The sequence below is a fragment of the Myxocyprinus asiaticus genome, chromosome 28 (assembly GCF_019703515.2).
Source record: "Myxocyprinus asiaticus isolate MX2 ecotype Aquarium Trade chromosome 28, UBuf_Myxa_2, whole genome shotgun sequence".
Lineage (NCBI taxonomy): Eukaryota > Metazoa > Chordata > Actinopteri > Cypriniformes > Catostomidae > Myxocyprinus > Myxocyprinus asiaticus.
In genome coordinates this window covers 23,133,726-23,149,703 of record NC_059371.1, presented here as the reverse complement: position 1 = coordinate 23,149,703, position 15,978 = coordinate 23,133,726, and the positions used below count along the sequence as shown (strand labels likewise).

At 37.4% G+C, this 15,978-nt stretch overlaps 1 protein-coding gene across 1 annotated transcript; it reads left to right on the top strand.

Annotated features, from left to right (window-relative positions):
- Positions 1–2,689: 2,689 nt before the first annotated feature.
- Positions 2,690–15,796, top strand: LOC127419011 (protein FAM131C-like). The gene is made up of 6 exons (XM_051660028.1): positions 2,690–2,888; positions 5,426–5,496; positions 5,827–5,917; positions 9,456–9,689; positions 10,281–10,379; positions 11,388–15,796. Exons 1-6 carry the CDS (start codon positions 2,858–2,860, stop codon positions 11,654–11,656), a joined length of 795 nt encoding a protein of 264 aa, XP_051515988.1. The 5' UTR covers positions 2,690–2,857; the 3' UTR covers positions 11,657–15,796.
- Positions 15,797–15,978: the final 182 nt, after the last annotated feature.

Below are 15,978 nucleotides of genomic sequence, written 5' to 3'. Positions count from 1 at the left end.
GACTAGGGCTACAACTAACGATTATTTTGATAATCGATTAATCTTCGATTATTTCTACGATTAATCGATTAATCGGATAACAATGTAATCTTATTTCCTGCATTTTATTAAAATATGTTTTTCAGAAAAATTAAATGACAAAGGGCGTAAGGATTTGGTTTGCTTTACAACGATTCTTTACTCTCACAAAACTTTGAACAAAGCCTGAATCATCAGAAGTTAAGTTTAAATGTATTATTATTATTATTATTACTTTCAGGACATATGTGAAACAGTTCCTTTACTTGTAAAACTTAACGAAAAATGCTCATCATTAAAGAGTAAAATGATCCATAGGGGATGGAGTGGGACAAAAAAATCAGCCCAGCAGAGGGCAATAGTGACACGAGAATAGAAATGTTAATAATTCTGCCCAGCTGAAAAATACATAATTATGTTAGATACAGTAGCTTGTACACTGTCACTGATTATATACATTTAAGTATTTTAATATTATAGTTTTTAAAATAGTTTTTTCACTGATTTCACTCTCGTCCTGAAAAGACTCATCCCGGTGCTCACTGTATTATGCGTTTACATGAACAGGAGAAAACACTTTAAAAACCGGCACACCTTGACTGCTGAGACTTCAGTCTGATATCCATGAAAGCTGCACAATTGATTACATTGAAACTGAAATCGTGGTATGATGTAAGTGATTACGCTCCCTTTCTCCATTGCGGTCGGTTTGATTGACGTGGATGCGCATGCTCGCTTGCTCGTTAGAGTTTAACGGAGACAAAAATAATATGATTCAGATGTAAATGTAAAAGATAATAGTAATATTCACATATTACTACATTTCAGTTTTAAGATTTGATAAGATTATAAGCAATTTTATAATTTATTACTTTTGGGAGCTCAGCACCATAATTTCTGGAAGACCCATGCTCAGATAATTCTCAGCACTTTCTCAGCCCTCTTCTGTTGTGCCCTTAAGGAATACTCTTACTCTCCATCTGCTCAAGATGCACTGTACAAATCAATGACCCCAAAATTCACATTTTATAACAAATATTTTTTAATACTCCGCTGTAAATATAGAGTTTAAAGCAACTAGCAAAAGCTATAAAGAAGGTTATCTTTAAAGGGATAGTTCACCCAAAAATGAAAATTGTCTCATCATTTACTCACATGCCATCCCAGATGTGTATGACTTTCTTTCTTCTACAGAACACAAACGAAGATTTCTACAAGGATATCTCAGCTCTGTGTCCATACAATGCAAGTGAATGGTGACCAGAACTTTACAACTCCAGTGGTTAATTCCATGTCTTCTGAAGTGATATGATAGGTGTGGGTGAGAAACAGATAAATATTTAAGTCCTTTTTTTACTCTATATCTACACTTTCACCAGCCATCCTATGCATGTTCACGAGAGGAGCTTTAAAGTTTTGGTCACCATTCACTTGCATTGAATGGACCTTCAGAGCCTAGATATTCTTTAAAAAAAATCTTTGTTTGTGTTCTACAGAAGAAAGAATGTCATACACATTTGGGATGGCATGAGGGTGAGTAAACGATGAGAGAATTTTAATTTTTGGGTGAACTATTCCTTTTACATTAAGCGTGCTTTTGCTTGCACCTTTTTCTTTGTGGCACTGGAGGGCAGCACAAAGCTTCATTCAAACTAGTCACGAGCTCTTTTACAACTATCCTTGTTTTCATGACAGTGCTGGCAAGCCTGGCATATATGTGTTTTGTTTTAGTTTGTTTTGAGGTAGTAGATAGATACACATTTACAAAATAGACACTGTACATACCTTGCAATAAATAGACAATATTAAAGAATAAACATAGGCCACATTGAAGTTAATAGTTCAAACACATTTGCATAAGCATTACAAGTAAACTATTGTTGCACATATGGTTTACCCACAAAATTAAGGCTCTGTCATCATTTACTCACCCTTTTGTTGTTCCAAACTTATAGCTTTTTTTCTTCTTCCGTGGAACCCAAAAGGAGATGTCAGGCAGAATGTTGGCCGGAGACACCATTTGCTTTCATTGCACCTTTGTTCTATACAATAACAACTATTTCTTCCTGAATAGTGGCCGAATCGCTAAGATTATGTTTAATCACTCCTTAAGTGTTCCACGGAAGAAATTATGTCAAATGCCTTTGCAACGACATAAAGGTGAGCAAAATGATGACAGAACTTTCATCTTTGGGTGAACTTTCCCTTTAAGGAAAATGTTTAATGATGCTCTGGAAATTTCAGCCACCTGAACAAATCTAATCACACTCATGCACATTTATCTTCCCTTTATCGCTCTATATCTATTATCTATCCATCAATCTTTATTTTACGCTCCCTTATTCCTACTCTGACAATTACACACTAATTTTCGGCTTTATAACTTCAATAAAAGGTTGCAATTTCAGTATGCAGAGAGTGTGGAAGTGTGGAGCTGAGGTAGAAAATGGGGAGGAGAAGAGAGGAGTTTAGGGGAGGGACACTATGCAGGCATCACTGTACTGTTTTCCCCATTTACTCTCTCTCTCTCTCTCTCTCTCTCTCTCTCTCTCTCTCTCTCTCTCTCTCTCTCTTTCCCTGTCCTCACTTCCATACCCACAAGTGAAACAGTGCTTCAGTGTTCCGGATAGACACCCGATCTTGTTTCTCCTTTTCCTGGACCAGTCTTGTTCCTTCTCTCTTTTCCCACATCTATCATTTACTTGGCTCCCTCTGCCTGCTCCATATCCCCTTTTTCTAGCACACACTAACTCTCTCTCTCTGTTTTGCTCATTTTTCCCCACCACCCCACTCTCAGTCAGCTCAGCATGGTGAACAGATAACTGCTAAGCTGTTGAACATGGGCTCCTGCCTCTGCAAAGGTCACCAAGGTCAGTTTCTTCCTGGTTGTCTCTGAGTTTATCTGTCTCTCAATCTTGTCTGAGTGATGTTCTCTGTCCGTCCTGTGTCCATCAGCCTACCTGTTGGTCCATCCAGCCCTCACTCTATCTCTTTATCCACCTGTTTGTCCGTTTACATCAAGGATAGCATTACCATAATAGCCCCCATAGTGCATGCACTAGTCACAATTAAATATTCACATATGTTGCTTAGATATACAAAATCAGCATACTGTATACTGTATGTTTATGTTGAGGTGACTGAAAAAAAGTACAGTGCATATGTGCAGCCTTTGTGTTGTATGATACTGATTAGATTGAAAAAGTGTTTATTTCTGGGTAGTAACAGCAAATTACAGCTACAATTTTGCTGCTTGTTTGTGTGTACTGCACACCTGATTGTATAATGACTGTCCTCCTACACTGATTGATTTAATTAGCTTTTATCACTTATTCAGCACAAAAATATTACACCTTTAGATTTCAGTTAAGAGCAGTGAATGTTGGTGCTTAAGTAGCAGACCAGATTCTGAAAAGCTCAGACATAAATTACGTTTCTTAGAGCGCCCGGCCCTATACTTAAAGGAGTAGTTCACCAAAAATTAAGACTATATCATCATTTACTCACCCTCATGTCATTTAATGGCCTTTTCTTCAGAGGAACACAAAAGGACATGTTAAGCAGAATAATAGCCTCAGTCACAATTCATTTTTATTGTAAAGATAAAAGATAGAATGAAAGTGAATAATGGCTGAGGTAGGGATTTAGGGAGATTATTATGTTATATTGTGGATTTTAAGGCTCTGAGAGTCAGTTCAATCTAGGTGCAAAAAAGATGTAGTCACAGATTTTACAAATTAGTTCAAGATGTCCTCCAAGGAAATGGCAAGCAGCAGGGTTGCTATGAAATGTATGATTTGTAAATCCCAGGAAGTGGGGACAGTGTTTGTTTGTCTGAGCTCCGTGGGAGCGTACAAAGTTCAGGGACACCGTAGCTAAGGCGGAGCACTGCGTGCCAAATGCCAGGGTCAAAACTGATGTATAATACATTTGTGACATGGATGGAGTTTCACACTGGTAAATGGGAGGTGGGTTTTAGTGGGGCAAACCGGCACGACGAGTGGCATTGTAAAGGTCACACATTGTCAGTTGATACCTATTAACAAATTATCCATTCAATAACACACTGGCAGGGTCCAGAGGCTCCACAGGTCGAGATTAGCTGTCCTCTTTGAGGTCACGCCTCAGTGAGATGCAGCCGGTGACGAACATGTGCTCTCGCGCACTAGGGATCCTCAGGGAGGTGTTGTCAAGACAATCTCTTGTTGCCATGGAAACATTAGAGCAACAGGAGTGAGTCCTTGTCCATCCACTTCAGTTCAAACTCAGAGAGGCACACTGCAACATGCAGACGCACACTTGCTCACACACTACATACATGTATGGACATGAAAGTATATAGGTTATTCCATGTCAAACTAATTTCAGAAATGTCCCCAGCTGAAATGTTTGATTTTGTTAATACTTTTTCTTTAAAAAGGTAAACATAAATTATGATGAAAGCCAAAATATGAAATGCCATGGATCAATATTTAGTGAATAAAGTTTGTTTTGTAGAGGGAGGTAAAAATAAAAATTTTCGCCTATGATTATGGAGCAAAACTAAAGCTAAAAAAATAATAATCTTAGCCTCATTATTTTATTTGTACACAGTAATAAGTAAATCTACTTTTAAAATCACATGACTTCAGCACCCCTTGTATTATTTGTCAGTGGTGTGAGTCTAAAAATGATAAATTGTATTATTGTACCGTTTGTGGTATACCCGTGAATGAGTTGTCAAATTAACCGGCTCGTTAAAGACTGTGCAATAATTTTATAAGCAATCGGGCAAATAATGTTCACCTGTTCATCAGGCGAAAAATCCCATAGACTTAACATTGACAGGGAATCGGTGGTATCATATCTCCAGTTCAGAAAGTCATAGAGATATGGGTGTGGACTCTTCTGACTCAATTGAAAGCAAGCAGTCTTCCAATATCCCCTTGGAAACTTCCTAGTCTTGCCCTAGCAACCATCCAGAGCAGCCTTGCAACCAACCAGGGGCTGTTCTGGGGTGGGGGTGGGGTCCCAAGGGGGCAACGTATGACCCTGTATGGTTACGTGGCTTAATGCGAATATTGTTAAATTTTACACATTTTCAATGGACAAAAGCCAAATATGGGTCACGTGCTTTAAAGCTAGGTATTCCTGTCCAACAAAACAAAGGTCTGAAGTACAAATAATGTTTATTCACATAAAAACTAAAATGCCACAAACCAATGGACAAACCAAATACTAAGAAATTTGCAAATTTATGTTAACTTTTGTGAACACAATTGTTCTGCTGATACTTTAATTTGTAATGGAAAAACTGTAATAAAATTCAAAATAGAAACAGTTTCACAAATGGACATTTCAATCCCACCGAATTTATAAATTCAGTGATTTACAGGTAAATAGCAGCAGTATATTTGTGTCCTTACAGAGCTTCAGAATGGCCAGCAACACCCCATGGAAGAGCTTCAGATCTATGCTGAGGGACAGCCCATTTTTAAGGTGTGTGCATGTTTTTCCTCACAAAGCCAAAGTCAAAAGTAGGAGAGTTACAACACAGACCTTGTAACATGACACCAAATGAATAGGCCAGTTTATAATCATTTCAATAATTCAAAAAACTCCCTTTCATTCAGTATTCACCCTGCGACAGTCTATGAAGATAAATACATTTCAAATTATACATGAGAGTGCTTTCACACCCAAACTGGATGTGTAAGATCTATGAAAAGCATCTTGTTAGGTGTAATTAGCACCTATGATTCACTCTCTTGCTTGGAAATGTGATCACTTTAAAGGTTTGTCACATGAATTGCTTCTCTTGTCATTCAGGGTAACCATCAGGCCAACAATGGGAGCATGTCAGATAAAAGGAGCAGCAGTGGGTATGACATTGGAGAACTGGCTACATCCTCCCTGCTGGGTGAGGAAAAACATAGTGCATGTCAGACACAGTGTGTTATGTTTGCTATGTTTTGTTATCATTCAGAATCATTCATCTGAATCAGAAGAGCAGTTGACCTCTACAGCCTGCTAATGTAATTTCCCTCTGCCTGCATATCTCATTTATGAACAGCACTCTCTCTCTCTCTCTCTCTCTCTCTCTCTCTCTCTCTCTCTCTCTCTCTCTGCCTCTTAGCCACAAGTGCCTCTTAGCCACCTGTTTTCTTTTCTTTTTATTTGCTTGACATATTCAGGCCCACCCTCTTTAGGAAGTTAATTACAGAGACTCATAATGTGTTATGGCTTGCTAAGCTTTTTCCAAAGAAATGTTCTATTCTATTTCTATTCTATTTTATCGTTTCAGTATAATTATAAATGCAGTCACCAGCCAATGAATATGTATATTGCAAAGGACTGACAAATCTCTGATTGACCGAAATGTTCATTTTTAATAAAATAAGACAAATATATTTGAAAGAATTAAGTGCATGGGGGGAAAGTGCTATTTTTAGAGAGATTCATTTTTACATGTTTCATGATGAAAGTAAAGCGTTGCCACATCCAGTATTAGGTTAGTGTAAGGCCTTAAAGGGATAGTTCACCCAAAAATGAAAATTTTCTCATAATTTACAACATTCCAGATGTGTATGACTTTCTTTCTTCAGCATAACACAAATTAATATTTTTAGAAGAATCTCTCATCTCTGTAGGTCCATGCAATGCAAGTGAAACATTTGTAATGTAGCTCCAAAAATCACATATAAATATAAAAGTAAATATAAAAGTAATCCATAAGACTCCAGTGTTTAAATCCATATCTTCAAAAGCAATATACAACCCCAGTTCCAAAAAAATTGGGACAGTATGAAAAATGCTAATAAAAACAAAAAGGAGTGATTTGTAAATTATTTTCACCCTTTGCTATATTGAAAGCACTATAACTAAACATTATATGATGTTTTACCTTGTGAATTTTTTTTTTTTTTTTTAAATGTACAGTAATTTCAAATCAGATGATTGCAACACACTCCAAAAAAGTTTGGACAGTCGAATGTTTTCCACTGTGAAACATCACCATTTCTTCTAATAACACTTATTAAGCATTTGGGCACTGAATACACAAGTTTGTTAAGTTTAAAAAGTGGAATTTTCCCCCAATCATCCATTATGTAGCTCTTTAGCTGCACAATTGCCATGTGGTGTGCTTCATAATGCACCACACATTCTTAATTGGAGACAGGTCAGGACTGCAGGCAGGCCAATCTAGCCCCACACTCTCTGCTTACACGGCCATGCAATTATGTAGTAGCAGTATGTGATTTGAAGTTGTCCTGCTGAAAATTCCAGGTCGTCCCTGGAAAAGACGGTGCTGGATGGAAGTAAATGTTGCTCCAAAATTTGTACATATCTGTCTGCATTCATAGTGTTCTCACAGATGTGCAATTTACCCATGCCATGGGCGCTGACACACCCCTGGCCCATACAGACACTGGCTTTTGGACCTGACGCTGATAATAGCTTGGATGGCCCTTTTCCTCTTTGGCCTGGAGAACATGACGGCTTTGTTTTTCAAAAACTTTTTGAAATGTGGACTCTTCAGACCAAAAAACACAGTTCCACTGTTCTACTTTCCATCTAAGATGAGACAGTGTTGATGTATGGCTTCTGCTTTGCATAGTAAAGTCTTAACTTGCATCTGTGGATGCAGCGGCGAATGGTGTTGACTAACAAAGGTTTACTAAAGTAATCCCAAGCCCATGTTCATGATATCCATTACAGATGAATGATGTTTTTTAAGACTGTGATGTCTGAGGGATCAGAGATCATGCGCATTCAGAAATGTCGTCTTGCCCTTTACGAACCAAGATTTGACCATATTCCTTGAATCTTTTAACTATATTGTGCACTGTACAGGGTGAAATGCCCAAAATCCTTCCAATTTGTCTTTGGGGAACATTGTTCTCAAAGTGCTGGATTATTTGCTGAAGCATCTGTTGGCAAATTGACAAGACTTGACCGATTCTTGCTCTCGAAGGACTAGACTGTTTTTGGTGGCTCCTTTTATACTATGACATGATTTCCTCACCTGTTTAACATCTCCTGTTTCACATTGCCTTGTTATTTCAACTCATCAAATTGTTATTTGTCTTAAATTGCCCGTCTCAACTTTTTTGGAGCGTGTTGCAATCATCTGATTTGAAATGACTGTACATAAAAAAAAAAAACAAATTAAAAAAACAATGAAATTCACAGGGTAAAACATCATATAATGTGTAGTTGTAGAGCTTTCAATATAGCAAAGGGTGAATATAATTTACAAATCACTCCTTTTTGTTTTTATTAGCATTTTTCATACTGTCCCAACCTTTTCGGAATTGGGGTTGTAATAGGTGTGGGTGAGAAACAGATCAAAATGAAAGTCCTTTTTTACTCTAAATCTCCACTTTCATTTTCACATCTGAAAGTCACATATGGTGCCTGTTTAGTTTCACTTTCACATTTGAAAGTGTAAGTTAAAGTGGAGATTTAGAATAAAAAAGGACATAAATATTGTTCTGTTTCACACCCACACCTATCATATCGCTTCTGAAGATTTGGATTTAAACACTGGAGTCATATGGAATACTTGTAGGTTTCCTTTATGTGATTTTTGGAGCTACAAAGATCTGATCACCATTCACTTTCATTATATGGACCTACAGAGCTGAGATATTTTTCTAAAAAAATGGTTTGTGTTTGGCTTAAGAAAGATAGTCTAACACATCTGGGATGGCATGAGGGTAAGTAAATGATGAGAGAATTTTAAATTTTGGGTGAACTATCCCTTTAAAAGCCAAATATTTTTGGTGTCTAACAGGAAAGGAGATGTTAGGCAGAATGTTTGGGACTGAGTAAACTATAATATAATATTCATTTTTGAATGAACTAACCTTTTTTAACAATAATTTTGCTTGCAGACAGCATGCAATTAAAGGGATAGTTCACCCAAAAAATTTATATTCGGTCATGATTTACTCACCCTTGTTTTGTTCCAAACATGTATGACCCCGAATTAATTCCTTTCTTCTGTGGAGCACTAAATGAGATATTGGGCAGAATGCTAGTGTCAATCACGATTCACTTTCATTGTTTGGAAAAAATACGTGATGAAAGTAAATGGTGACTGAGGATAATATTCTACCTAACATCTCCTTTTATGTTCCACAAAAGAAAGAATGTCAGATTTGGAACAAAATCGTTTTTGGGTGAACTATCCCTTTAATGTGTCCATGGAGAAATCCTTCTCTCCAGAAGTCCTTTTTGCTTTGATGCTAATCTTAAAAGGCTGTGCAGTTTTTAATAATTAAGAGAGAATAAGCTCCACGTCCCTTTTATTCCCTGACAATTTATCCAGTCTTCAGTGTTCTCAGTTTTTCCCTTCTTTAGCCTCACCTCTTCATTTCCTTTCCTCTCTTTACTTTTACTTTACTTTAATTTCATTTGATTTGCATTTATTCTAATCCCTCCAATCTCCACAGGACTGCTGGCCACGATTAAAGACCACATCACTAAACCCACTGCCATGGCCCAGGGCCGGGTCGCCCACCTGATTGAATGGAAGAGTTGGGGAGGGGAGGCGACATCTGGACAGGGCTGGTGTGGCTGGACTCGAGATGGAGGGGGCTGGGGAGGGGTGGGAGCAGCACTGCAGGAGGATGAGCAGTTCTACTCCCACCTCACTGATGAAATCAAAGAAGCACGGTTTGCTGCGGGTGAGACACCATTTGATTATTTTACATATACTGTCACTGACAATGCTAGTACAAATTTGGCATGAAAAAAGCACAAGGTCTCAATCCAGTGCAACAGCTGAACAAACATGCAACAGTATGTAATACAGTGTTAGCTGTAATAGTATGTAATTCGTGGTGCTTGCCAGAGTAACCTTCAGTATGAGCAATAGAAATAGTGTTGTTTGCCTTAAAAAGCATAAAGCATTCATTAAAGAGAGGTGTTAAGTAGACAAAATAATCTATTGATTTATTATTTATTGATTTGATCTATCTATCTATCTGTCCATCCAACTTTATATTGAGAATGTTCCTGCCAAATGCATCAATGTAAATAATTGGGAATTATCTGACGTTGAAGCCAGTGTGTGAACAATAAATGTCTGTTGTGAGGAGAGCAGACATTTTATCATTTAATTGTCTTCAATGTTCATTTAAATGTTTCACCTTTTTAAAAAGATATGAATGAGAAAAATAGAGATGGTGGAAATGCAGTGCACATTTCTTAGAGGCAATAACAGATTTTCTCTGGTACTCCATCTGTGACCATTAATTTCTTGCTGCCTCTCACAGGAGTAGCAGAGCAGTTTGCACTGGCTGAGGCAGCAATGAATGCCTGGTCCACCCAGGACATTGAAAATCAAGCCACAGCCAGCACAATCCCATTACAAGGTAATGATACCTCTACCATTATATCCACAAAACAGCATCAACTCGAAATTGCAAGTCTCTGACAGATCTAACTGTGCTTAAATGATTAGCTCTGTTGTTCACCAGTCTATGATTTTGGGGACGTTGATATGCTGGTTTTAGCTTGATAAAGTTGGTTTAGCCAGCCTACCAGACTTGTTAAGGTGGTCTTCAGTTAGTCCAACTGGTCTCCCAACCTGATCAGCTGACGAAAACCCTTTTAATTAAGCAAAACAGACCAGACTAACCATAATGTAGAGTCTAGGATACCAGCTAACCACCTGGTTGAACTGGTTTAAACAGTTTTTTATTTTATTTTTCTGTGACCAGCCGGTTTAACATTGGCAACTATCCTGAAACTTCTAAACCAACAAGACCACATTAGTTGGCCATTGTAACCAGCAAGAGTCAGCTATGGCTATTGCTATCCTGGTTCACTTGCAACATCAACACTAACCAGTATAAACCAGCCAGAATGGAAACTGATGCTGGACTAACCTTCAGTACCTATCAAAATGCTCTTAATCATAATATCCTGACAGAGAGGGGGAGTACAGCCACAATAATGTCTTTTTGAAAAATGTCTTACTGGCTCATCAAAATCTGTCCCAGTTTATACAAATATACTGTTGTTCCTTTATGAAGGGGATGATAGCTCTTGTGGTGAAATAACTAGAGAATAATGACAAATGGCTTTAAGCAGATGAGCCAGGTGAAAATCAATCATAACATTGTAACCTGGTACTGATGAGTCTTAGGTCTGGGCGCATGAATAAATGACTGGAAAAAAAAAATAAATCTTTCTGTTGACATGTTGGGGATAGGATGACTCACTAGTTCGAGCACATCAGAGATCTATATTGAGTTTGGACTAATGGGCTTATTAACTTGCAGTTCAATTCTCATTCTATCAGTGAAAAATGTCTTTTTGTGCTCCTGGTCTTTTTAAATTCCGCTCTCGCAATGATGATGATGTTGATGTCTTCACAGATCCTGAGGGCCTCTATCTCTCTCAGTTCCTCTTGGATGGAGGCAGTCTGGGTGTTCCTCAGCAGCTACTCAGAATGCACATGGAAGCTAAAGATGACACCAGTTCCCTGGTGCCATCTCAGCCTCCTCCGTCTCATTTCCCCAGTCATTCTCACTCTCCACTGGACATACAGCATCCTCAACCGGAGCAGAGAATCTCCCCATCGGAAGGGTCAGCGCGACATGCAGACAGCATTTCGTTGTCGGAGGATGAGGTTTTTTACAACTGAAATATTGACTGTTGGTGACACAACCGAGGACAATAATGGGCAGCATTGTTGTCTATTGTGTTTGCTGATGTGAGAAAGCCAGTGTGAAGTTACGTGTGAAGGGGTTATCGTTTTACTGTTAAAGTACGTAATAGGCACTACCGAGCCTCTTCAACAAGCAATGAATGCAGGGATCGATGTACACGCAGACATGTTATTTCCATATCACATAGCCTTTTTGCAAATGAAAGCATCTCCGTTTTCGGTAATGACGATCATAATTTAACAGGGTCACACCAATTACAGTACATCTAGGAGAAGGAACAAGTTCATTGCCCATCCAGGGCCAACAGGCTCATGAATGCATCTAAAATTACACCCTGCTTGACAGAAGGGTGATCAAGACCACAATGCCCTTTCACCTTGAACGAAGTGCTTGTAAATACCTTTTTACAGCAACGTTTAGACTGCTCCCATCAAAAAGAAACATATTAGCACTACATACTGAAGAAGAGAGACAAAATAATATGTGCTTTCATCTCCCAGATATGGCACAGACATTTTCCTGGTGCATTTCCCCCAATAACAGTTCAATGAGATTACACGGTGTGAGGACTCTCTAGAGCAGAGATTGAAAGTGACTTATGCCTTTGAAGTGCAAACATTAATTTGGACAGTGAGATGGAAATTTTTAAAGATTTTTGATGTTACTAAATGTTTCCATGGAGATTTTAAGTGTAAAAATGTCTAACACACCAAATGACTGGATGTATCCTGAAGTTTTATAGTTTTTGCGCCACTAACGTCACCAAACAGAATTGTAAAATGAATGATTGTTTTTAAGCTGAACGCTCCCCCTATCTGCCATTGGTTGGACTCCCAGCCGCTTTAAACTCACGCCACTTGTTGAGCCATTTTGCTATGTCAGGCTGGTCAGGATGCTCAAATAATCAGAGCAAACTTTTGATAGTGCCACAGAGCCATTTTGCACTTTGGCAGGGAATCAACTTACAAATGGCTTACTTATAGTTGTTTCTGCATATTACAGTTTTTCTCAATCACTTTGACTAATTTTTCTAAACAGTCTTAAAATTCTTTAAACTGTAAGTGCTATTGTCACAACCGTTTTATGGGACATCACAACTCTACTGCATGCCTGCAAAATGTAGTAACTCACCCAAAACATTTAATTCATGCTTCAAAACCTAGTTATTGTGTCAATAAATTGGCCAGTGCCACCAAAATGAAAAAAAAAAGAAAATGTTGTCATCGTGTGAGCCGTACTGGTCAAAATGTTTAGATGTTTTTTCACCATGGCAGTCAACTCTGGAAATGTTTGTTATAGACAAATTTCATTTTTATTCTACATTTTTGTTGACACTGACTGCTTACTGTACTATACAAGAATGTCAGTTTTGTCTTGCTGAATGCTATTGTATATCACACTGAGCTTTTTAGATACTGATGTCAACTGTAGGTAAAAGTCAATATTGTACAAATCTGTAGTACACAGAAAAAGGATATGCACATTTGTATACAGTAAATTTATTTTTGTAGCAATGTGTTACATGTAAACAGAAAATTCACATTTGCTTGTCCATTTTTACACATTTCTTACATGTAAAGTCATATATAGTGAACAGAAAATTGCCACAAAATGACATCCATGCAGAAAAAAAATTTAAAAAATAATAATAAACAATTAAAAAACCTGCGGTAGTTCTGTAAAACTCCTCACAGTACGTAACACTACAAGTTCCCATCTTCATGGTGGACATCCTGTTGCTCTTGTTGGTCTGGCCAGAGATTTAGCAGACATCACATACATTCCATGTCATAGATATTTATGGAATATACATGTATGTCTGACAGATTTTGATAAATGAATAGATAATTTTGCATGTGATGGCTCACACGATGAAAGAATGTTTAGAAATTATGAAGCGTATCAACTCATCAGTTTTGATCAGCAAGCCATGTGCATTTAGTTATTGTGCAAAATGTAGACAATTGTACTTACTCTTTTGCACACATGTGCCAAAACATGTGCAGTTTGCTTAAATGAATAAGAAATTCAAATCTGGTGTGAACAAGAAACTAATTGTTCAGAGATTTGAACTTATTGTTTTGAAAAAAAAAAATTATACTCATTCGAGAATTGAGCCAAAGTGATTGAGAAAAACTGTAAGATGTGATAGGAAGTATTTTAACATTGAAAAAAATACACACTTTAAACACAGCTTTAAAAAAAGAGTTACAGTTGCCACAGACTTTTACACTTCTTCAAAAGTGTTACCTCAGCTACCTTCAAGTAATTTGCCTCCATATTGTGTTAAACTTGTTCTATTTGTGCAAGGTCCTTTTAAGGTGAAAAAAATCAAATGTAATCCTCAAAAGATCTCAAATACACAGTACATTGCTGCAGAAAAAAAAAAGAAGTAAAAAGCTAGCTAACAAGAGAATTCTTGTGTGACCGTGCAAGGGTTCTGCTAGAGACAAAAGAGGTGGAATAACAATCGTCTGCCTTGTCTCCGTAATTAGCTCTATTCACACTCCACTGATAAAAAGAGGTTATGGAGAGAGAACGAGATAGTTATAGAGGCAGAGGAGGAATAAGAGATGGTGGGGATTATAGTAAATGCAGAGGCAGGAGAGAGAGAAAGAGAAGATGGAGGGTTGGAAAACTGTGTGTTGGGAGGTGGTATGGTCAAGTGTTATCATGCTTCAGGGTCTTTTAATAGAAGTTTATACAGTGTGATCCTTGTGTGCGGCGTCAGATAATGTGTGTGGCTGCTTTTGTGGTCCAGGGGAGGTTTGGAGTAGGATTTATTTGTGTAGATAAAGACTCCGGGGTGGTGAGTCGAATTGAAATGATGTTTGTAATTGGAATTCAATGTCAGCTAAATATTTAAAGAAGAATACAGTGAGAATTTAAATGCATTCTTATTTTATTTTTATTTTTTACTTTTCTGTGAAAAAAAAAGCAGTGGGTGTTCAAAGCAAACAAGGAATAATTGCAGAAATACAGAGATGGAGAAAGGATTTGGGATGGCTGAGAAATCAAAGATAGGTCTTTTATTACTGAAGCCTTTGTTCAGCACTCAGCACTTTTATCCCAGTGCTTAAAAGCTGCAAAATTTACAAAACGATATTGAATTTCATTTGAACACAATATATGTAAATTATCTTCAGTATGATGCAGGGTCAGTTTCATAGTCAGTCAACATCTTTGGTTCTGTCCCTACTGCTCATGCACTATCAGACAAAATAGTACTGTTTTAGGTACAATGCTGTCATTGGGGTGGTACCCTTGTTTTGGGGAACATATTGCACCCTTATGGAGACAAAAAGGTATATTTTGTTCCCAAAAGGAACTAAACATATAAATATACATTGAAAGGTACACAATAGGCCCTTAGTGTGCATTTATGTACCCAAAATGATTTATAAATATTAGATTTACAGAAAAGTTCGCCTTGAGGGTACCACTCCCAGCGACAGCCCTTTTTCCCAGAGTATATAGGGACAGATAACAGTAGGGTAGAACAGGGTTAAAAGCTTCCTTTAAAGGAATTGTTTACCAAAAAAATTTAGATTATGTCACTGTTGTGTTCACTCACCCTCATGTTGTTCCAAGCCTGAATTACCAGTACTCTTTTTCTTGAGTGGAACACAAAAGGAGATTATAGAAAGAATTGTCAGCCTTAGTCACCATTTACTTTCATTGCATCTTTTTTTCCAAACAATGAAAGTGAATGGTGACTGAGACTGAACATTCTGCCTATTGTGTTTCTCCTTTTGTGTTTTTCAAAAGAAAGAAAGTCATATGGGTTTAGAAATACATGAGGGTGAGGAAATGATGACAGAATTTTAACTATAAATTCTCCTCCCTGCCCAGTAGGTGGCCCATACGGAAAATGTGAATGGCCAAAAACAAAAGTAGAACGTGAAAGTGGAGATAGCAAAAAAGGACTTAAGTATTGATCTGTTTTTCACCCACACCTATCATATCACTTCTGAAAATATGGATTTAACCACTGAAGTCGTATGGATCACTTTTATGGATTACTTTTGTGCTGCCTTTATGTGCTTTTGGAGCTAAAAATGTTTGGTACCCATTCATTTGCTTTGTGAAGACCAACAGAGCTGAAATATTCTTCTGAAAATATTAGTTTGTGTTCAGCAGAAGAAAGAAAGTCATACACATCTGAGATGGCATGAGGGTGAGTAAATGAGTGAACTATTCTTTTAAGGAACATAATTTAAAGAATATATTTTTATATATATTTATAAAGCAACATAATTTGTAAGAATGTATATATATATATATATATATATATATA